The sequence below is a fragment of the Tenrec ecaudatus genome, chromosome 7 (assembly GCF_050624435.1).
Source record: "Tenrec ecaudatus isolate mTenEca1 chromosome 7, mTenEca1.hap1, whole genome shotgun sequence".
NCBI classification, from domain to species: domain Eukaryota; kingdom Metazoa; phylum Chordata; class Mammalia; order Afrosoricida; family Tenrecidae; genus Tenrec; species Tenrec ecaudatus.
The window spans coordinates 22416630-22439408 of record NC_134536.1 but is presented as its reverse complement, the minus strand read 5'-3'; the positions used below and the strand labels follow the sequence as shown (position 1 = coordinate 22439408).

General features: G+C 43.6%; 1 protein-coding gene across 1 annotated transcript; it reads right to left on the bottom strand.

Moving 5' to 3' along the window:
- Positions 1–1258: 1258 nt before the first annotated feature.
- On the bottom strand, positions 1259–22367 carry FBXO30 (F-box protein 30). The gene is made up of 3 exons (XM_075554425.1): positions 22226–22367; positions 9013–11071; positions 1259–4453 (listed from the first exon to the last, which is right to left on the bottom strand). The coding sequence occupies exons 2-3, from the start codon at positions 11041–11043 to the stop codon at positions 4250–4252; spliced, it is 2235 nt and encodes a 744-aa protein (XP_075410540.1). The 5' UTR covers positions 11044–11071; positions 22226–22367; the 3' UTR covers positions 1259–4249.
- Between the last annotated feature and the right edge of the window lie 412 nt (positions 22368–22779).

The following is a 22779-nucleotide window of genomic DNA, read 5'->3' as shown; positions in this document are numbered from 1 at the left end:
ATCATAGCACCCCAAGGTGTACATCTGCAGACATGCATAAAATTCACTCGGGCAATTTATGATAAGCATATAAGCTTGTGAATGTTATTAATTATAAAGACCAAAGAAAATTTGCAAAAATTCTGCCAAAGCTCCTAGGATTTGCAAATTATTTTGAAGCAAACACATCAGACATGGTTAGTTTCAATTTTTGTTTTGTACTGCCTTTGTATTGCCCAGTCATTTTTTTTTTCCAAAACAAAAAGTAGCACTATGATATAGGCAATGATATTTTTCGGATTAATTTCCTTACCCTGAAGGATTTCTTTGTGCATTTGCCAAGTGGGAAAGTGAACCATCGTAGAGCACGTACTCTCCCGTTCTTACTTTGTCCTTCTTTCAAATAACCCAATCACCCAGCACTTGTTTGTCATATATAAAATGGAAATTAGAAGGGTCTGATCTTTTGATCTTGCAAACGAAAGGCACAGTAACCGCATGAAAGAATGTCTTTGTCTTCTCTTATTTGGAAAGGACTTCACTGATCAGCCTTTATGTTCAACAGTGCGCAAACTGATTGGGGGATTTGTTTATTTTTAAAATCAGATTTAGACCAAATCCTAAAAACCAAACCAAACCAAACCATCATTGGATTATTTAAAACACAATTAGCCAAGAAACTGGGTTGGTTTTTTTTTTACGGCGTTACTAATTGTCCCTTTTCTACAGGCTCCATAAGCATGTGAGCTGGGACTATCGAGAGTGACACATAGATAGCCATGCAAACCAAAATTCTCTCCCTCAAAAAACTGCACACCGAGAGAAAGTGCTTTCCCATTTCTTCCTACCTCTAAACACCCACTTCTGGAGCTCCCAATCACATCAAACACATTCATGTATTGTTTAATTCCTCAGGAACTTTAAAAAACAAAACCAAACCTTGTGTCTTTTTAGGTTAGGATATAAAACATTAAGAAATATTTTGCTTTCAAACTTCTAAGACTACAAACTTCACAAGTAGAATTCATTAATATATACTATCCAATCTTGCAGAGATTTGGGAGTTTTGTTGAAAACAACATTATCAACTCTATTGGAGATCTCAAAATGGTAAGCTCAGGTTCAAAATAGTAACAACACCAACGGGATATGCAGGCCAGGGTCAAAGATTTAATAATAATAATAAAGATCAACCTACCCTATCAGTATTACCTCTTATTGATAGACTTGAAAGGATTTCTAGGGATATTCTTATAGGTTCAAATCCACTCACCTACACTGCTTATCTTTTAGAAATCCAATGTGTTCACTTGACTGCACAAGCACTGAACAAACCGATTAAGCTAATTGTCAGTGCTAACCAAATGAAACGTGCACTGCAATGTACCTCGAACAAAAGAAATACTAGTGAAACAGACTAATAGTAAATTTTGACTACTATTTAAACCCAAAACTTCCAACAACAGAGTACCCAACTTATTTTTGCCATATGGTAATACTGAGAGAACTAGCATATAAATTATCTTAACTAACCATCATTATCAACACATTAGCATACTTAATTTGGATTGAATGTGTGTGCATGCGCACTCGTGTACACAGAATACAACCTTCAGGAGTCTAAAACGGGCATGTCTCAGGCTTTCCTCTAAATCTTAACACGTGACCATGCCTGTCAGTCACCTGGAGGAGGCCTGCTTAAGAGATTGCTGGTTCCCATTCCGGAGCTCCCCTGTTCAGCTGGTCTGGGGAAGAAGTCCACGTAGTTACATTGCTCACTAACTCACAGTGATGCTGAGTCTTCTGGGCTGAAAGTGATGATCTGAGAGACTCAACATCCAGTTAGGGAGAGAAGCAACCTGACAGACATTAAGCCAAAAAGAGGCAGATCCAAGACAGAGGCAGATGGTGAAAGTGAATTCAGATGATTTCCTTCCCTCTTGCTACTTGCCCATTATCCTGCTGGTTAGCAAAGACTAAAGAATCAGACTTCTCAGATAACTTGCTGACATACATACAAATCTTTTCATGCTTGAAAAGGCTGGATAGATGGTTCCCATGGCAAGCCTCACAAACATAATCAAGGCCAGAAGCTCTTCAGCCTTTCAAAGAGACACTGAGGGGCAGGGAAAAGTAACCAGTGAGTTATTTATATATGAAAAATTTTCAACAGTGTAATGCTCACCAGTAAAACACTGGTAAGTAATGGTAGTCATCAATTAATTGACAGGCCACTCCTACAGTCACACTAATGGAATCTGTCAAACAAGTACTACTGTTTTGTTTAAACCAAGGTTTTGGAGCTAAGTTACTGAGTCATACCATGGGAAAACATTAAATTTATTAGAATATGAACAAATGTTGCACAAAGAAAACATTTTAACAATGTGATCTGGTGGCATCACAAGCAACAGTGAGACCAGCCAAACATGTGTCAAAGAAACAAAAAAGGTGGAGAAAACGTTAGCTATCTCATGTTCCAGTGGAGAAACGTCTACATGGAAAACTCATGGATTTAAAAAATGCACAACCATAAAAATGAAAGAGTTAATGCTTGTATTATTCTAAATAGACACTCCAGCAAACCTTTCAAAAGGCAGAGTTGTAATTTTCAATGTTTGACATCTTACTCCTTTCTATCCTTTTCACCAAGAGAAACTTTAAGCAGTTTAATCTTACAGCTGAAAGAAACAACTTTAAGCACTGTGAAGCACGTGCAAGCATTCTAATTAAAAGGTGGAGCAAAACAAATGATTAGTCGTTAATGCTGTTTTTCAACTGTTCTATGAACTTGATCCAACCAAAACAAGTCTTAAGAAGTTGAGAATTCTTCTCTAATGCCCAAGGAAGGGCTCGGCTTAGCCTGATTGCCTTATATGGGCATCCAGACCCAGGGACCCACAGAGCACCCTCAAGAACAAATGTAGGAAGAGAAGGCACAATAGAGTTTTGACGTTTCTAACACGGTAATGTGCTTTCGTGGCAGACCACCAACTGCCAGGAGTTCCTGAAAACACAGTACTGACGTATGTTTGCCATTTAATTCTAAATACCGATGTACTTGTTTTTTAACTGACCAATCACATCAGGTTATTAAGAGTGTAATCATAAATCTAGAATAAAAAAACTTCAAGAAAAGGCCTTCAAATTTTTTTCTACTATATGCCTTGATCTTGATATAAAGATTCATTTCTTTTTTTTTTTCTCTCAGGGAACTTACTTGGACATGGTTTGAAGCGATTGCCAATTGAGATAGATTTCTGCATTTTGTGATTGTCATCTTACAAGGATAATACCAGATTTCACATTTGTTAATGTCTTAGAACAATACAAAGGTATTTTTGAAAATAAATATCAAAGGCAACATTTAAAAGACTTAAGAAAAATACTGTCAAGCCCTTTATTACATTCTGAATATTTGCATTATATTCATACAATGTACTCAATCCAAACTTAAAATGAGGTATGTTATTTACTTTTCTCCAAATAGCAGAGACCTAGCAACACATTAAACCAGAAACAGCTTCAAAATAAAGTCAAGCCATGGATTTTTTTTGTTGTTGTTTCCACCTGTGGCCATGAGTTTTTGGATGTGGCATCTAACCAAAAAGCAAGTTGCATGTGGGCTCTCTCAGTGTGACAGTCAGAAATACTTAAGATGGGTACACCTTTGTGGATACTTTTTCAAGCATGACTCAATGGCATTACCAAACAGTGATGTAGAGAGGATTTAAATATGTTTTAGCAATCATCTGCGTACCAACAATTGTATAAGGGGAGCACTAGAGATTTAAAAAAAGGCAAAACTTGATTGTGATCTTAAGAGAGTGTTTAAAGCATGTGACTGCTTTTACCTTCAAAATCTGAGCTGCAACACAATGTGACTCAAAGTTTCATGTTTTGCACATCTGGGTTAATAACCCACAGAAAAGGTGAGGAATAAATTGTTTGGTCAGGATCTTGTCAGTTTAGAAAGCCCCAACATTTAAGAACCAAACATACACACACCATTAAAAAGATTAGTTCCAAAAATCGTATCACTAAAAACTCAATCACCCTGTCCAGCAAGTTCCAAAAATGTCACACATTTCAAACATTAAGGCAACTTCCCCCCCTAACTAAACAATATTTTACAAAAATAGATGTCACTTCAGAACCTTATATACATAGTGACAATAAATTCAGCTAGTTGTTGTCTTTAATACATTAATAAAGTGTCACAGATTACGAAGAAATACTAGGCGTTTGCATGTCTGTGCAAGCCGAGCTTTTAAACGACAGGTTTCAGAACAGAGCGCAGAGAGCGGCCTTCCTTGGTGAGCTCCCGTGTCACACACATACAGGGCAGTGGGATGGCTTCCTCCCGCTGTTCCACAACGTTGTAACTGCATCTCTTCAGGTGGTCGGCCATGCTTAAGATGTCAGCAAACTTCCACTCATTTACAGAACAAAACGCGGTACTGAAGCGCCACACCTGGAAGAAAAGCCTGCTTCAGATTTAAACAAGTCAGTTCCCAGACTGAGACCTGCTTCTTGTTCTAGCGGCCACTCTGAAGAGAAACGTGGCACTTTACGGCATTAGCCACAAAGAGGAAAAGCAACCAGGAAACTGGTCTGGATTAGCCAGTCTGCATGTTGTATTCAGGTACTACTAATACCTTCCCACTGCTGTTTTTAAGTAGGAAGGGTACTTGGAAAGCACCAATTTGTTCAAAATGTTTTTTAAAATTTATACAGAAAGTGCTTTTGTAGAATGCGTACTATTTCGGTCGCAATTGCTATAGAATAGGAGCAAATTACTCACCTGTCATCCCGTTCATAAGCCTGCTGTAAGAACATGGGCTAGTTCCCTGGTGCCCACTAGGCGGCTCTGGGTTCTGAAGAACTATCATCTAACTAGTCCATTTATTAAATGATGCCACCTGCAGCTGTGTATGCCAGATGCGACCCACACCATCATCTAGTCGACCCTGACCCCCTGTGGGTTTGAGGCCGTTCATTTTTAGGGAGCACAAAATCTCATCTATCTCCCGCTGGGTGATCAGTAGGTTCAAACTGCCATCCTTGTGGTGAGCAGCCCCCAAGTTACTGGCTTCACCCCCAGGGCTCCATATAAGGTAGGCAGTGGGGTACATTTGGGGATATAAATGAGATTTTCAAGGCTCTGGCCCAAGCATTTATATACTCATCCAAGAAAGATTTACAGAATGCTTAGCATGGTCCCAGCCCAGATACTAGGGAGGAAATGATAAACAAAGGCCAATTCAGTCTCTGTTCTTATGGAAGTGACAACTAGTCCAAATGACTTCTGTGACCTTTTCTCCTCTGTATAATTTCAAACATAAAGTGACATTGAAATAGGGACCAGGCATGAACAGAGCAGGGCCAACCTAGGTAACAAGCAAGGATGGGGCAGGGCTGGGCAGGGTGGGCACCACAGCTGGACTCGCCCCCAGGCAAAGCTCTAGTTAAATGTGCTGGCCCTTGGTAAAGAGCAGGGCCCTTGAGGCATCCCCAGTCCCATGTTTCTCAGGAAAGGATGGCCACGATCACTCAGCACTGATAATGGATGTTATCGCTGGGTAGCACAAGTACGCACACACTCCTTTGGGGTCTGGTCAATTGCCATGGTTGGAATAGTGTTCCAAAAGTTAGCAAAAACCTAAATATTAGCAAAAACTTTAACGGGCACAACAGATACCTACCACTAGCCTCTCCAACCAACCGAAAGGGGAACTAGGCATTTTCTTCCAGCTTCAAGGGAAGAAATTAACAGAAAGGACCACCCAGTAAAGAGTCTATGACAGTGGTTCTCAACCTGTGGGTCATGATCCCTGTGGGGGGTCGAATGACCCTTTCATAGGCGTCTCCCGATTCATAACAGTATCAAAATGACAGTTATGAAGTAGCAATAAAAATAGTTTTATTGGGGGTGGGGGTCACCACATGAGGAGCTGTATTAAAGGGTCACAGCATTAGGAAGATTGAGAACCACTGGTCTAGGGAAAAAACTCATCAGGAAAAAGCAGATTCCAAAAGGGGGGGGGGCCCTGACTCCCACTTCCTGACATGTTTGTTTGTTTTTTTCTTCCTGACATGTTTAACAAAGGATCGAACCCATCATTTACTTAAAGCCTGCTATTCGGCAGTGCTATGTCCTGGTGGCACATAGTCAAGCACCTAGCTGCTAATCCAAAGGTCAAAGATTTCCAACTCACTAGCTGCTCTTCAGGAAGAGGAGGCAGTCTGCTTGCATAAAGCTTTATAGCTTTGGAAACTGTGCGCCAGAGTGGACTTGGCAACAAGTCTGGGGCCAGGAAGAACATTCTAGCTACCTAGAGCCCCATTTTTAAGAACCTGGTGAACCTGGCCAGCATTTCGGACCCATCTGCGGAAGAAAGGGGAGGCTTTCTTTTCCCACTAAGGTTTACCAGGCCAAAATCCGAGGGGCAGTTCTACTCTGCTGTGCAGGGTAGCTATGAGGCACAACTGACTCCTTAGTAAGTATCAAATCAACACAATGAACATGTTGAATTTCAAATCAGCAGGACAAGTGCTTTAGCAGCAATCTATAATACGAACACACTGCAATGCACCTCCCTGAAGCTTTTTTTTTGGGGGGGTGGGGGGTACAGGGATAGGGGATAGAATGTCCCAGAAGTCTTTCTTGAAGACGACCTGAAGAGTTAGCAGGGTTTAGCAAGTAGATGAAGACCACAAATTCGAGAAACAGGCTACGTGTGACTCCAACCAGTGGAAGAAGTTACTTAACCTCTCTGAACTGGTTTATACCCTAATCCAGGGACAGTGAGTTCAAAAAACTAAAGGAAGTACTCATTGCCAAGTTCAACTCTAGGTATTAGGAGAAGCATATTCGAAGAACTTGGGCCAAGAAAGAAAACATCAGGAAATGAAGCAACTCAAGGTGGTTGATGTATAAAATGACAACAAAAAGAGAAACAGGTGAGGGGACCAGTCTATGAAAAGTCTTAAATTTCTCATTAAGGAACCCACCTCTAGTTTTAGCTCAATGAAGACGAATGAAGTTTTATCTATTTTATCTAGCTCCTGTAAAGAAACTACATTGTGGTAGGTGAGTGGGGGTGGTGGGTGGTGGTGGTGGTGGTGTGTGTGTGTAAACGTGACACTGGAATTAGCAACCCAGGTAGGAGGTGGCTATTGTAGGTCACACCATGGTGTTTGAGGAAGCTGTGAGGTCATCAAGCAGAGGTCTCCAGCAGACACTTGCATGTGCTGGTACAAGTTTAAAGGATTGGCTGGGCTGTGGACTTGTGGGTAATCCACCCAAGTGGTGGCAATTTCAACTCTAAGAATGAATGAAATCTTCCATGGGAATACTTACAGGATCCTCAGAAATTATTACACTCCATTATGTCAATACCAAAGGGCAAGGACAATGAGAAGTAATGCTCATAGGGCCCTATCTTAACAAGGAAACAGGCCAAATGGGGAACACACACACACACACACACACACACACCACCCCCACCCCTCTTCCGAATGGAATTCATTTGGAGAAAAGAGATAATGACTGTGCGCGTTTCTTACTGAGCTCTCAGGAGTACACAGAGAGATGTGGAATTCTGGAACACCAGGGCAATGACGACTAGAGAAAATCGAAGGGTGTTTAGAACAAAATAAGCAGGAAATGTTAACCCCATGTAACCAAATGCTATCATAATCCAAGCACTTCCATATTCTAAGTTTTCTAAAACAGGAAAACAAAAACCCAAATCTTCCATAAAAGCTATTTGTAATGTCTCCTACTTTCTAGGGAATGATGCTTCAAATAGGAGCTGAGCAAAAGGAGGTATCGCGGGAGGGAACAGGTAACAGGGTTTGTTCCCAAGGCCTGAATGACTTCTAGTCTAGGCTCCTAACGTGAGATGAACCTTTACACTATGCGCAACCCAGAGTCCCCCCTCCTCCAACTCTTCTCCCAGGGTCAAACCCCACGACCTTACTCTTACCTCACATCAGCCCAATACATGCTCTCTGCTCCCAAACAATTAACTGGGCACTGACTACTACTGACTGTAGTAGTAGTTACACCTTTTTCATAGGTACATTCTACCTGGAATAACCGAGCCCTGAGAAATTGCTATAGGAATAAAAAGAAACTGCCAACTGTATGCAGGAAATAGCCTTCCCCTTGCTTCCTCCACTGTCCCACAGTGAAAACATTTCATACGGAGCCCAAGTTAGGACGTGGTCAAATGGGCCCAATGAAGAGGGTTATTTTACAGGAACGGAGAGGTATGGAATTGCTTAACTGAAGCAATCACAGGGGGTTTATGCTACATTCAACCTGAATCTAGTTCTAGCAATGTCTGCAATAAATCTGTGATTATGACAATTCTCAACACCTTAGTTCTTGATGAATTAGTACTGAGTTTGCCATCCTAGGGCCCTAGTAAGAGTCTTAACTGATGATCATTTTCCCCATAATAATCCTAAAAATTCATCGGTCATGTTATTGGGTACTGTGTGTCACTACCACCTCTTGCAGTTAGTTGGTAGTACACTATATGGTGGCTTGCATGTTGCAATGAGGCTGGGAGATGTGCCAATAGCATTCCAGACACTAGCAGGGTCACCCACAGTGAACAGCTTTCAGTAGAGCTTCTAGAAGGGCAGGCTGAGGGAAAAGGCCTGGTGATCTGCTTGTCAAACTCAGCCAGTGAAAACCTTATGGACTACCACAGAGCATGACGCTTTGGACATGTCAGCAGGAAGAAACAGTCGCTATTAGATGGCATCATGCATAGTGAAGTAGAGGGCCTGTGAAGGCATGGGAGACTCTCAGTGACAAAGTCTGGTACAAGAGTTATAGGATGAACTCAAACAGGCTGCAGATCATGAGGATAGCACGGGACTGACTTTGTTTCACTGTACGTCCGATCGCTGGAGTTGGGACTACACTCAGTGGCAGCTGCTAACTATTGTGTGAAAATAGGGGCTTGTGCTAAGACTGTGTAAGATCGGGGTTGGTACAGTTAAGATTACACTAACCTTTTCTTTGATCTGCCATGATGAATTTCCATCTGGATACTTCCTTTTCCCCCACTGCAGTATAACCATTCCACGAGACTGAAGCAGACTGCCACACACATCCCTCATTAACCTGGACACACGTGAGAGCTGGCATAAACTGAAGCCATCGAGAAAGCCGGCAATGTGCTGCAGAACCTCAAAAGGAAGACTGCTCAAATGGTCACTATGTAATCCCAGCACACAGTTTCTAGTAGGCTCCACTAATACTGTAGAAATACACGGCTGAACTCCAAACGACCTCAAATGGCGGTCATGTATAATCTTTGCTCCTTGTGTTGATGGACAAAACCTACGCTGAGAATAGGCGCAGCCGTAATAAGCTAAAGGACACCTCTGTTCCATCCAGCCGTTGAGTCCAGCATGAATGTCTCCATGCACGTTCTTAAAATGTGAAGAAAATTCTTTTCTCCTAAACAACTGTCCACAAACAAATGTAAACATTGACCGCTGCTTGGGTTGGTACCTAGCAACACATTCCAAAACTAAATCCAGCCCAAGGGTCTGAAAAGGGCTTGGGTTTGAAAGCTGTGGGTTGGCATGATCACAAGCGGAAGCGGAAGCTATTTCCCCGACCATTGTACTTGTGGCGAGAATGGCGGATGGGAGTGAGAAAGTCTGGGTCCCAAAGTCAATGCGATAAACATCAACCATGCGACTGTCAGATATACCCCTCCCACCGGGAGAATCTCCTAGGCAGAACAACAAGGCTGCTGTGATTAGATCTATTCCTTGGAGGCCCATGGGATCTTCTGCAACCTCCAAGTCTGATGTATCCACTGCCTTATCTTCCTTTGGTTTGGACCATGAATTGGAAAGAAACTTGAAGGAAGGAGGATGACTGAAAGATAAGGTATCCATATTCCTCAAGTCCCCTAAGTCTACTTTTCGCCAATACAACTCTTCTTCATCCTCATCCTCTGGCAGAAGGATATGCTGAACCGCGCCATTAGGCAAGGGAATGGGCGGCATGACGTCCCTAAGTTGTGCTGCTACTGAGAGTGAACTGGAAGGTTCTGACGTACCATCTGATGCCACACACTCTCCATTTGTTAAGTTACTTTGTTTCGAATCATCATGTAAATTCTGATTCTGTACCGGTGTGCATATATTTTCCAAAGGAAAGCCATTGCAAAGTGCAGAAGGGTCACGAGAAGGTGTATCCAAGTCACATAATAAGTCACTTGAACCATTCGGTTCAGGTTGGGGATTCTGGCTTAGTTCATTGTGGTCAATTCCACCTAATGCCCCTATCTCTTCACTATAAAAATGTTCCTGGTCTTTTAAGTTGTCACCCTGTAAGCTTTCTCTGGGAATTTGCTCTTCATCCATTTCCTTGTGGGAGGCAGAAAGACTTGTACTTGGCATGCCAATGTCTCTTGTGGCTGTATTCAGGATATCTAACGCAGCTGCTAAACTTCTGGTTGTTTCTACAGTAGCTTGATAGAGTGCACTATACGATTCTTCATCAACAGACACCAGACCATTAGCATGTGGTATTTCTGGGACACTTGATTTCACTGAAATTTGTTCTCTACTTTCTGATACTTTATCAGTCGCCTTTGACATCATGGTGGCGACTTTGAGAGATTCTAAAAGCATCCTTTGGTCTTGAAGGGCCAGGGCCATATCTAATTGTGCCACTTCATCAACATCTCTGCTTAAATTTTCGTACGATTTCCGGTCTGCGTAACTGACTGGCCACCGGTTCCACTCCATCGTGCAGCACACCACACTGGCAGGACATGATTCTAGATGTTCAGCAACTTTATTTCGTGCCAATGTAAACGGACATCCAAAGTGACTGTTTAAACAAGGCACTCGCTCAAAGGGACATAAAAGGCGATGTTCATCAGCTTTACATGAATGGAAAACTGCTCCACAAACCAATGGGCAACCAATCAGGTCACAGGATATCCCAGGCTCTGGTCGGGTCATGCACCGTCTACTGACACAGTTCACACAGTGTGTGTGCTGCAGCTCCTCCTCCATGATGGCCAGTCCAGCTCCGCTCGAGCTGCTGAAATGGAAAGAAACGAAGTTAGGCAGAAAGTGGTGGTGTGTGTGGAAAAGTCATCTCATAATACATTATTGGTGTATACTGGCCTATTGAAGGAAGACATAGAAAAAAACTAGAATATGAACATATGCAGGAAGTATATCTTACAGATAATCGATACATTTTTAAAGATCCTAAGTACTCCATTTCTTCAAGGATTTTAACTTAAATGTCACAAAGGTTCATCTTGTATATGCCAGCTAATAAGTAACATGCCTCGAAGGGCAATGAAAGGGCAACACTTAAATTCTACTATCCTGTGAAATATATAAATTAGTCCAAAGAAATTAAGACTGATTTGAACAGATTTCAGAGACTTCTCTTGTTCCAGACACCTCTTTAAAATTTTAACTACATTGATTTTGATATGCATTGATTTTGCAGAGACCTCAGCATATTCAAAAGAAAAGAAAATCCTGAATTCCATAGATACAATTATTTAAAACATAGCACTGTTATTAATGCCCTTGCTTCCGACTCATGGCCACGCATGTGGGCAGAGTAAAACTGCTGCACGTGGTTTCCCAGGCTTTAATCTTCGGGAAGCAGACCACCAGGCCTGTCTTCCTAGGAGTCTCTGCGTGGCTTGAAACCACCACCCAAATTGGTGCTACCTCATTACCAAAAAACTCACTGCCTTAGGAGTTAATGCCAACTCATAGCGACCGTTTAGGACAGGGTAGAACTAGAACTGCCCCCATCAGTTTCTGAGACTGTAACTGTTAGTGGGAGTAGGGAGCCCGCCTTTCTCCTAAGGAACACCTGGTGGTTTTGATTTGTGGTCCTTGTGGACCACAGTCCAATGCATAACCATTAGGCCGTGCATATGCCGTAGTAAATTCTACAACAAACCTACAGGGCTAAGTCTTGGTTCCAACAGAGAGGGACTTCATCCAGAAAACACAAGCTCTAGCTCAAGTTCTTTAGCTGTGGGCATGTGTGAAGGCCAGTTTCCATTCATTCATTAAACACCTCAGGTATAACCTCTGTGTTCCAGACAGCATGTGTAAGATGTAATGCCTCCCCTCTCAAGCAGCAACACAGGCAAATCCAGTAAATATCAAATCATAACCCTATGCAATCAATACAGCAGAGGTGAAATGATGGTATAGAAAATAGAATAAGCAAGTATGGGTAGGGGTTGAAGAATCTGCATTCGTCTTAGGAGATGAGATGAATGAAGAATTGGAAGGGTCAGGCCAGTAAGGAAGGGAAAAATGGCCAAACATGTTCATCCAAACCCCAGTATCACAAAATCACAGTTAAGACATAAGGTAGGTAGCTGGGTAAGGGAAGAGGACAGAATAAGGCTAATTATGAGCAATCATAAGAGTGTATGTTACTTTAAGTTCAGACACTTTAAGTAACTGGAAGCCATTGGGTATTTCAGCCAAGAAATCTTCTATGATAGCATGACAGTACACAGCTATTTAGCTGGCCTTTCTTGGTTTAAAATCAGCTATTATAAATCTGATCAAGAAAAAAATCATGGCAAAAATAATGGAAAGCATCAGTAAAATATAATGTTTTAATATTTACTAAGCCAAGCAAGTGCATTTTCCCCTTTAATATTCAACCTCTTTATTGGGCTAATCCAATTAATATTAAAATATGTTTAAGGTCTCATCTTAAGAAACCCAATAAACAATATCCTATTTTTCTACCTTTGTTTTAGCTTATTCAGAAAATAAATAATAAAACAAACTCAAGTGTTTCAAAAAGTTGACTGAAAAATCCCATCATTTTTCAATTCTACCTTTCCACTAACTTTTTGAAGACCACCTCATACCAAACAGCTAACCTGGTGCACACACGCCTCAGCTCCACTAAACTGGCTTCATTGTTGCCGTCCCTTATTAAAGCTACCCTTACAAAAGGGTGACAGTTCAAACTCACCCAGCAGCGCCACGAGAGTAAGAGCTGGTGATCTGCTTTCATACAGTTTATAGCCAAAATACTCTACTGGGTCATTCTACTCTGCCACATGGGTTCACTAGTGATTGGATGGCACCTAAAAGCAACAGTGAGGCATTCTGGTGGCATGAAAGGTTGGGGGTTGAGCTGCTACCTACACGGTTAGCAGTTGGAATCCACCAGCTGCTTCATTGGAGAGAGCTGAGGCTTTCTGCTTCTACGAAAGTTTACAGTCTTGGAAACACAAAGGGGCCGCTCGACTGTCCAATAGGGTCACTGGAAGCCAGGATTTGCTTGACAGCAGTTAGTATGGGGTGTTTGTTAAACAACAGAGGCCCTTAGTACTGAATCCAAAAGGCTTTCACCTCCAGATCTCATCTTGTTTGTGCACCCTCTCATCATACGACTGACCACTGCTAATGCCTCCAACTGTGGCTCTCTCTCCCCTTGATTGTCTTGATGGGGCAAAACCCCTGGTAGAACAGTGTGCGAAGTGCTGGGCTGCCAGAAGAGAGATCGGTCGTTGGCACCTGCCAGCTCTGCCTTCGCAGAGTTGAGGCAGTCTGCTTCCCGAAAGATGTTATCACCCCTACCACCTCGGAACCCTTAGGTCGTGGGCCTTCTGGTTTACACTTCCAGGGCTTTGGTCCTATGACCTCTCTGGTTCCTTAGTCATTTCTTCCTGCTTCTTCAACATTCCTCCTGAAGATCCCACCCATTTTCTTGTGCATGCTAACCGCTCTCCCCAGGTGCTCACGACTTTCCAGAAGCTTCGATTACCAGCCATATGCAGAAAACTCATCTATATGAGTTTGTGAGAAAATTCCATGACTTTTTTTGTAGGGGGAAAGGGCCAGCCCCCCTACAACCCTCACACTTTTTAATTCTATTTTCCACACAAACGTTTAGAGGCCTCCCTCATCCATCCTGCCTAGATCATTCTTCCACACACGAGCTGGACACTCGATTACTTTGTATCTCTTTTGGCACAGAGAATAACTACTTACTCAAAGTGTCCCAACCTAAATTACATTGTAGCAGACACGAATTTTTGAAGAATCTGATTCTTAGCCTCTTTTCTTCACCTCAGCACTTATGACAGCAGTTCTCAACCTGTGGGCCATGACCCCTTTGGGGGTCAAACGGCCCTTTCACAGGGGTCACCCGGTTTATAATAGCATAAATAGTAGCAGTTATGAAGTAGCAACGAAAATCATTGTATGGGTGGGTGAGGGGTCACCACAACAGGAGGAACTGTATGAAAGGGCCGCGGCTTTAAGAAGGTTGAGGACCACTGACTTAAGCGCTGGCAAGCTCCCTGACTTCCTGTCCCATAACGCCAGCCTGGTTCCAGGTGGCTCATGGAAACTAATCTCTCCCCAACGAGTGATTTCTTTTTCTCCATCTGTGGCTTGATTTTTCTCAAACCCAAATAGCCAATGCCCATCACCATCATTACGGCTACAGCACTGATAGATAGAAAGGGCCTGAGCTGGTATCACCATGCTCAATTAGCTCAGGGGCAGGTGGGCACACAATACCAAAACAGCATTGTAAAGTATGTTAAAAAGTCTAAGCCATGAATTTTAGACATTCGGATGTTGGTCCAAGTTTTAAAGGTGTCTAAAACATACCCAATTCAAGAGCGCCATGCTAAAATAGCCATAACTGGAGAAATGACAGATTAAGTGACCACCAAGAATGTAAAATAAGCAGACCTTCAAGGAGTAACTTTCCTGAGATTTTAGCCCAGACGGTGAGCAGAGCTGAAGCTTTCTTGTTTCGCAACGACTAGGCTGAGTGCAGCTCCCGGGACGAAGGTTAAAGGTTTGACTGTCACTACGGGAGACTCCTAAAAATATAAGCAGCTCCAACAATAGTGGCCACTGCCCTTAACACTTGTAAGGACACTTCCAGCTACTGTCCACACCATCATATGACCACACCAGTCAGAACACATCTCAAAAACACCAAACATTGCTTACGCACCCGCTTTGTCTTCAGTGATCATGTCAGGAAGGTGAGCATCATGGAATGCCAGTTTAATAGAACAAAGTGTTCTTGCGCTGAGGGAGTACTTGAGTGGCGGCCCAATGTCCACCTGCTACCTTAATACTAAACCTATAAATATATGCACACAGCCTTATGGGGGACAACAATGGAGACACAGTGTAGGAACTGCACCTGATCTGACCCCACCACAAAGACGTATTTTGTTTTTTAAATGCGCTTTACACTTCTCACTTAATCTTCCTAATATCCCAGAGGAAACACAAGTCTGACTTTTCCCAAATCACCTACTCACAGGTGGCAGAGCTAGGATTTAAACGTCTGTTCCATGTACATAAATAACAACAGATACGTTCACTTATAAAAGTTTAAGAAAATAAGGCAGCCCTTCAGGAACTAGTGATTCCATTTTAGGGTGTTATTTGAGGAATGGAGATTACACAACTTTTTCGTTTAGCCCCAACACATAATTACCTCTGTGGTCAACAAAGTCTTTTCGCCCTTTCCAATTATAATGGCACATTATTTGGCTGTAGACATGTGCATTTTAAGTTATTTCTAAAAAGCATTCACATTTGTAACCCTCAGTGTTTCAAATGTACATTCATGATCATTGTGAATCTAACAATTCTCAACAATGGCTATTAAAATACAGATCAATTGCTCCCAAGGCCATCTCTTTTCTACTCGATTGTTATTATCAAATTAAATATGATCCCGGTAAAGTATTTCAAATCGCTAATTCACTATGTGAAGCAAGTTTTGAATGCCAATCCCTAATTTGAACAGTAACATGGCTATAGACACAATAGAAAGTGCTGCTAAAATTAAGGCTTCACATTTAAGAGGAGGTTAATTAAAAAACCTCAGGATTTTAAACTTTTGTTTTTCAAACATTTTAAATGTAACATGTAAACTGAATTACTAGACAAAGTCTCATTAGACTAGAAAACATTTGTCAACTGCTGAGACTGTTTTGCAATAGCTTCTATTTTCTCTAACAGCAGCTCTTCCTCAGTTCATACTTTGGGGTTGACAAAGCAAGCTACAATTTTTATTTTTAATGAAGCCTTGTCATTTAAAGGTATCTTGAGACCTAGATATACTGCCTTCAAAAAATTTCTATATTTTTGGTTCGTCTTGTTTCATTTGTTCCTCTTAGGGTGTATCTCAGAGGTGTTATGTCACTGAAGGTCACCCTCTTGAAGTGTGTTATATGCTTTTCCATTTTGGGGTATAAGAAATCCAAGATTGATGAATCTATAGCGACAGGAAGTAGACTAAAGGTTTTGAGGGGAATGGGGTACAGTGGTGGTGGGGTAGAAGGGAGGCGATGTAGTAACATTTCATATAGAAAAGGAATGTTGGAATCTGACTGGTAGCAACTGCAAGATTTTGCTTGAGGTGATTGAGCTAATCAAATCCTGATTACTAATTTTGTAAATAGTATTTCTTTATTTTGCCAAATGCATTAAGACATGTGAGACGGTAAATAGCGCACTGTGAAATACACATATTTTAAAATGCTCTAGGCTGAGAAAAATAAAATGTTCTAGAAAAAGCTACCCCCAAACCTCCCCAAAAACCTCAATACAACACCCTGGGAAACCAAACTCACTGCCAATGAGTAGACTGGCTCATTGTGACCCTATAGGACAGAGAGGAAATGTCCCTGTGGGTTTCTGAGACTAAAACTCTCTAAGGGAGCAGACAGCCTTATCTGTCTCCCTCTGAGCACCTGGTGATCTTGAACTGTTAACCTTGTAACCCACTACATTACTGCTTTGCTTAATTGTCTGCTTCCAGCACAGTCTACCCTCTCTCCCTTTCTCCAGGTTCATACCCTCTAAGGCTCAGTTTAAAAGCTATTTCCAAATAACCTCAAAGGCAAAGATTGCTCATTACACACTGCATGTTTCTATTTTTGATTAGTAACACCAGTCACAGCTCTAAGTACATCATTACCCTGTTTAAATCTACCCCCACAATACAACTATAAACGCCAAGGAGAATGGGGCCATGTCTGTCTGAGTCATTCTTCTTTGCCCTTGCCTTCAAAACTGTGCCTCAGATAGCTTATGTACATTAAACTCACAAATAAATGAAAGAAGTACAATATGAACAAAATAACATTCAGAATTCCAACAAACTCCACCAAAAAGGATAACCTTAAAAATCAAACGTTAAAAATCAGAGTCAAGATTACTTCACTGCACCTGCAATACGGAGCCTGGTGGCCTAGTGGTTAAGTGCTTCACTGCTAACTGAAGGTCAGCAGTTAGAACACACCAGGATCTCCAAGAGACAGATGTAGCACTCTGTTTCCTTAGAGTACAGTCTTGGAAAACCAACGTGGAGTGTGACTGTCCTACAGGTCACTGTGAATCAGAACCAATTCCACAGCAATCGGCACAGGTACCTGCAATTAAAAAATCAACTAGGCACGAGCATTTCTTAGCACTCAAGATGTATGTTCCAGACTCTTTACAAATATGTGGAGGAAGATAGATCATCTGCCAAAAAGCAAATCAGAGGGAAGAGCTAATTTAAAAAAATGTTCATTTCAATCTTCCATTGCATTTTAGAACAACACAAAAACAGATGGACAAAAAGGTAACGAAAAGTTTACCTTTAAGCTGTTTCACTATTTTACCATAATTCCCCTTCAAGTCTATGGGCTAGCTACTGAGAAAAGCTGAAACTAGAGCCTCAGGTTCAAGAAGGCCCAATTGGGGTGGGCATGGTGCAGATTCCTGAACCTGGGACTGGGCACGGAAACTCAGCTAGAAAAGGGAAGTGACGCCAACCTACTGCTTAGAACTGCCATTAATATGGCAGTGGATGGAAAAGAGTTCTTACTGGAGCAATAGAGTGCTGCTACATATGAAGGCTGGTTAGGGAGCTACAGGCAGATTGGTTCAAGGAGTTAACCAACAAATGAGTACAGAAGCACTGATTGAAATTTCAAATGAGCCAAAAGCTATAAACTCCTTGAGGGCAAGGCTCTTCCTTCTTTGTACAGTACTTGTGTACAATGAAAATACAAACATGTCAATTATTTGATGATCAGTGCGTTTGATTTTAAAGACCCCAATCCATTCTGAAACCTTAGCCATATGGGCATCTCAGCACACTGGTTTAAATTTTTAAAAGGCAGGGTCTGTCTAAACCAGACTGGAAAACAACTATTAATTTAAATGCCCAACTTAAAGGGCATGTCCTAGTGATAAGAGTCCTAAGTGGCTAAATGGGTTCCGTATCTCTTAGTAAACTTTGGTCCTAACTTATTTATAGAATGGCTAAATTCCACTTTAAAATGTTTAAGCTTTTAAACATATATCTTCCATTTCTAAATCTAATGAGTGGTTTACTCCAAACTGAGTTTCACCTACTTGCAAGGTTCTCTACTTAATAAATAATGACGTAAGTATGAATTTACACCAAAAATTGAAAGAATGTTGATAAATAGTAATTACCTTGACTACAACCTATTTTGAGTTGATTTAAAAAAAAAAAAGCCCCGCCTCAGCTTAAGGCAGGAGACTCAGTACTGGAGATGCGGCTTCCAGGGAATCTCAGCCTTGTGTCCTGGAAGCAATTAATCTGCCCTGAAAACCAACCAGAACTCCTTGAAGGTAGGTTACCATTGTGTGTGTACCAAGCAGATTCAAACACACACAGTCCTCATAACATCGGTGCACTTCATTTTACACAGTAGCCACATTCATGTACACCAAAAATGGCAAACTCACTGCCATGGAGTTGAATCCAACTCTTACCTACATAAAACCATACAAGGGGGTAGCCCCCCAAACCGGAATTGCTCAGGGCAGAATGGAGCTTCTGCTGGCATAGAGCAACTTGCTCTGCCCCTAGTGCACCTAGTGGTGTCACCTAGGAAGGTTCTCTGATGGCTGATTTAAAGAGAACAGCGTGTGGCTGTGAAATTTTGTTTCCTGTGCAGGTAAAATGCCACAGAAACTTTTGTGATATTAACACAGTTTAGAAGGACAGTGTTACAGGAAATACTCAAAGTGTACCAGTGGTTTTCTCATTTCAAGAGAGGTGTAAAGTCAACTGATGACAAACCTCGTTCCAGATGTCTTTCTCCCTATAACTTACAAAAATGTAGATTGGTAGTGAGTGCCCTTGAAGTTCGTTCCACCAGTCAGGCTATTAATCAAGCTTTCGATTTAGAGGCTCTGAAACAGTGTATGACAAAAAGGCTTGATTTGTGGTAGACGGGAGACTGGCAGTGCCACCATGGCGAATGACAGCCATGCCAGTGCGCTAGTTTTTGGTAAAAACAGCATGCGTCTCTTGCCCTACGCACCTTTCTCACCTGACCTCGCTCCCTGTGACTGCTTTTTGTGTCCAAGAATGAAGAGGGAAAGGAAAGGGCAGTGATTTGACAGCGTAGAAGAGATGAAGAAAAAAAACATGAGGGACGTGCTTTTAGCCATCCAAACAGATGAGTTTGAAAAATGTTTCCAAGAATGGAATTGTAGATTTGACAAATGTATTAAGTGCAATGGAGAGTACTTTGAAGGTGAAAGGTTGTTTTATTTTTTTAAAAATTAAATACGCAGCTTTGGGGAGCGGGGAGATTCCAGTTTTTTATAGGGGGTACCCCCTTGTATATAGAATTAGTTTTCTATACCAAATCATGAAAACTTAAAGAAGTTTATTAAAAACCATCAGATAGGAAACTGTCTAATGTAAACGGTGTTAGTTGCCCAGAGTGGCCTCAAGTGATGGTGACCCTATGCCCAACAAAATCTGACCACTGGGACCCAGAGGGCTGTTCACTGGCTGATAGCCAGTAGATTGCCAGGCTTTTCTTCCCACTGTCAGAGTCTGGATGTGTGGCTGGAATCTGCCCAGCAGTACAGTAATGGACGACCCTCCAGTGATAAATGGTGGTGGCCAGGCTTGAAGTGAAACAGCATCTCCGGCATGGAAAGTGAGAATTGGACCTCTCTCCCACTGAACCCCCACTCACTTCCTTCAACCAGCACCAAACCTAAGCCCTGCTGTGCAAGTCCATTCCAACCCAGCCCTCACAGGCCTGAGACCTGCCCACATGGTTTCCCAGGCTGTAAATCTCTACAGCTCTGCCCACAGGACAGCAGATGGATTCAAACCACCAAGCTTTTGATTAACAACAAAGTGCTTTAACTATGGCGCTACTAGGGCCCCTCTATCTTCCTTACCCATCCTTGTATGTACAGAAAACTGTCTTCCCCACCCTCCTTTCTAACAAAAAGATGTTCATAGACTGGAACGTAAGGCTGTAACTGCCTAGCTGCTAGGTCAAGGTCGACCTCACCTATGTCACCAAACTTAATTTGAAATGAGATAGGATTTCATATAGACTTTCACATCAAAGAATTTTACAAAAACAATTGTCATTCCACAGTGTATGTCAACTCCTTTTATCAAAATAGACCGTCATTGGAGCAGTTAAAAATATTTACTCCATGCTATCCCATGAAAAGCATACAGTAGATAGTAGTCATAGAGACCTTGTTGATATGTTGGGAAGTTACTCTATCTTGATATCGTAAGGTCACCAGGGAAGACCTTGATTCATGCTCCCATATTACATTTGCTATCGCTGACATGGTGTCGGTTCCGACTCATAGTGACCCTATAAGGCAGGGTCCAACTGCTCTTTGGGCTCGAACTATTCACCAGAGGAGGTTTCATCTTCCGCTTACATTAACCGAGGGTGAATAACAGGTTTCTTTGGGCAACCAAGTTACCTAACTATTTTACATGACCACAAAATAATAACAATCTATGTATTATATTACTGCTTTCAACAAAGTTTTCCAGTGTTAGCTCTGAAGAGATAGGGAGCTAAAACTAATTACCTGCCGCACTCGCAATCCATAGACGCTCACCCAGGTCTCCAACTGCACTTCCTGGAAACACTCACAAAACCCCATCCACTGACTTTCCGGAACCCCCCAAAGCAAATCTCACCTCATCAAAGCGCCTAATAGTAAACAAATCTGCAGCTTCCAAACCAGCAAAACATGTTGCCCCATATAAACTTGTGTAGTAAGAAACAGTGACTCCGCATAAAGCAGGGTGATTCAGCGAAAACTGCACATCGAAACGTTAACCCGCTGAAAAGTCCGAAAGGCTTCTCAGGTCACACTTTTCCCTGGGCTGGGTCAACCACGAGACTGCCCCGGAAAACCCTCAACAGCTACCACTACAAACAGACACCCTGTCCGGGTAACTGAACGCGTCTCCAAAGGACGCGGCGCTGCCGTGAAGTTTGGGGGAGTAGGAAGGAGCGTTCAGCAAGTTTGGGCTTTTTTGAGTCTGAAGAATTTTCAGTTAATCGACGCAGCTATCAGATGGGCCATAAATAACTTCATCTTGGAGCAGAGCCAAGGGTATGATTTTGGAATAAAAGGTCAATTCCTTCCCAAGCATCTTTTCCCTGGCACTTAGGAGGCTCTCCGAGAAGGGGTCGGAGGGGGGAAGGGGAGGGGGCAGCAGAACTGGGAAAAACACACCGACACCCACTTTGAAGCGCGTTCAATAAAGGAGGCTGCTTTCGATCCGAAAGACTGCGTCTCCCCTCGCCCCACAGCGCCCTTCGGGGAAACCGTGCGCGACGTGGAAACGATCACGTTCCCCAGATGCGAAAAAGCAGGAAGTTTCCCTTTAATAAAGGACTGCGGCTGAGCCCGGGATCCTCTCACTTCCATGAATGGAAAAGTTAGCATTTTCGCTCGTCCCGCGGAGATAGTTCACGCAGCCTCCCAGTCTGACTTTTAACCCGTTTGTCCCCAAAATGCCCGCCCCTTGTTTCTAAAAAGCCAGAGGCACGAGGGGCCGGGCTTTCGAGGTTCTTGGGGTTCCCCAAGGCAAACTCAGCCGTGGCCCGCGCACCCCAACACACACGCACTGGTGCTCCGACGGCACGGGGGTCGGCGTCGCCGGGGCCCGGGTCGCCATTTCCTGGCCGCCCAACGGCCGGCCGGTGGGAGGGTTGGCGCGGACGCCTCGGCCGCAGGCGCCCTCGCTGTGAGCCGGCCAGGCCGGCCGGGGACACGCACGGCCCTCGCGGGCCACAGTGTTTACGGCGCCCAGGCCGGGCCCGCCGCCCGTCGCCCCGCCGCCCCGCCGCCCCGGCCTCGCGCGAGCCCGCCCCTCCCTGCCGACACTCACCGGCCCGCGCGGCCGAACCGCCGCCCAGGCACCGACCGCCGCGGCCGGCGTGCCCCGCTGCCCTGCTTTGTCCCGGCGCCGCTCCGCGCCCCACACCCCCGTCCGGCCCGCCGCCTCCACCGCGCCTCTCCTCAGCCGGGCGCCGCCTTGTGTCTCCCCCTGCTCGGCCTCCTCCCCCAGCGGCCGCCCTCGCGCGGCCCCGCCCCGCTCCGCTCGGCCCCGCCCACCCGGCCCGGCCTCGGCCGCGGCCGCGTCGGCGGGCCCAGCGGGGACGCGCACGTCCGGCCCGGCGGGGGCGCGCACGCCGCCCCTGACCGCTCGGCGCTGGGGTGGGGGTGGTGACTCCGGACCGCGCTGAGCTAGGCCCTTCCGCCCCGGGATCTTTGGGAGCGGCTTTCCGCCCGGACGTTCAGTGCCTGGTCCCGGCAGTGCTTCCAATCTTGTCCAATGTTTGAATCTTGCATTCCTGGAAGGAACCCGCCTATTGTTGGGTGCCCTCGAGACCATTCCGAGTCAGCGCGACACGGGACAGGGCAGAACTGCCCAGAGACTGC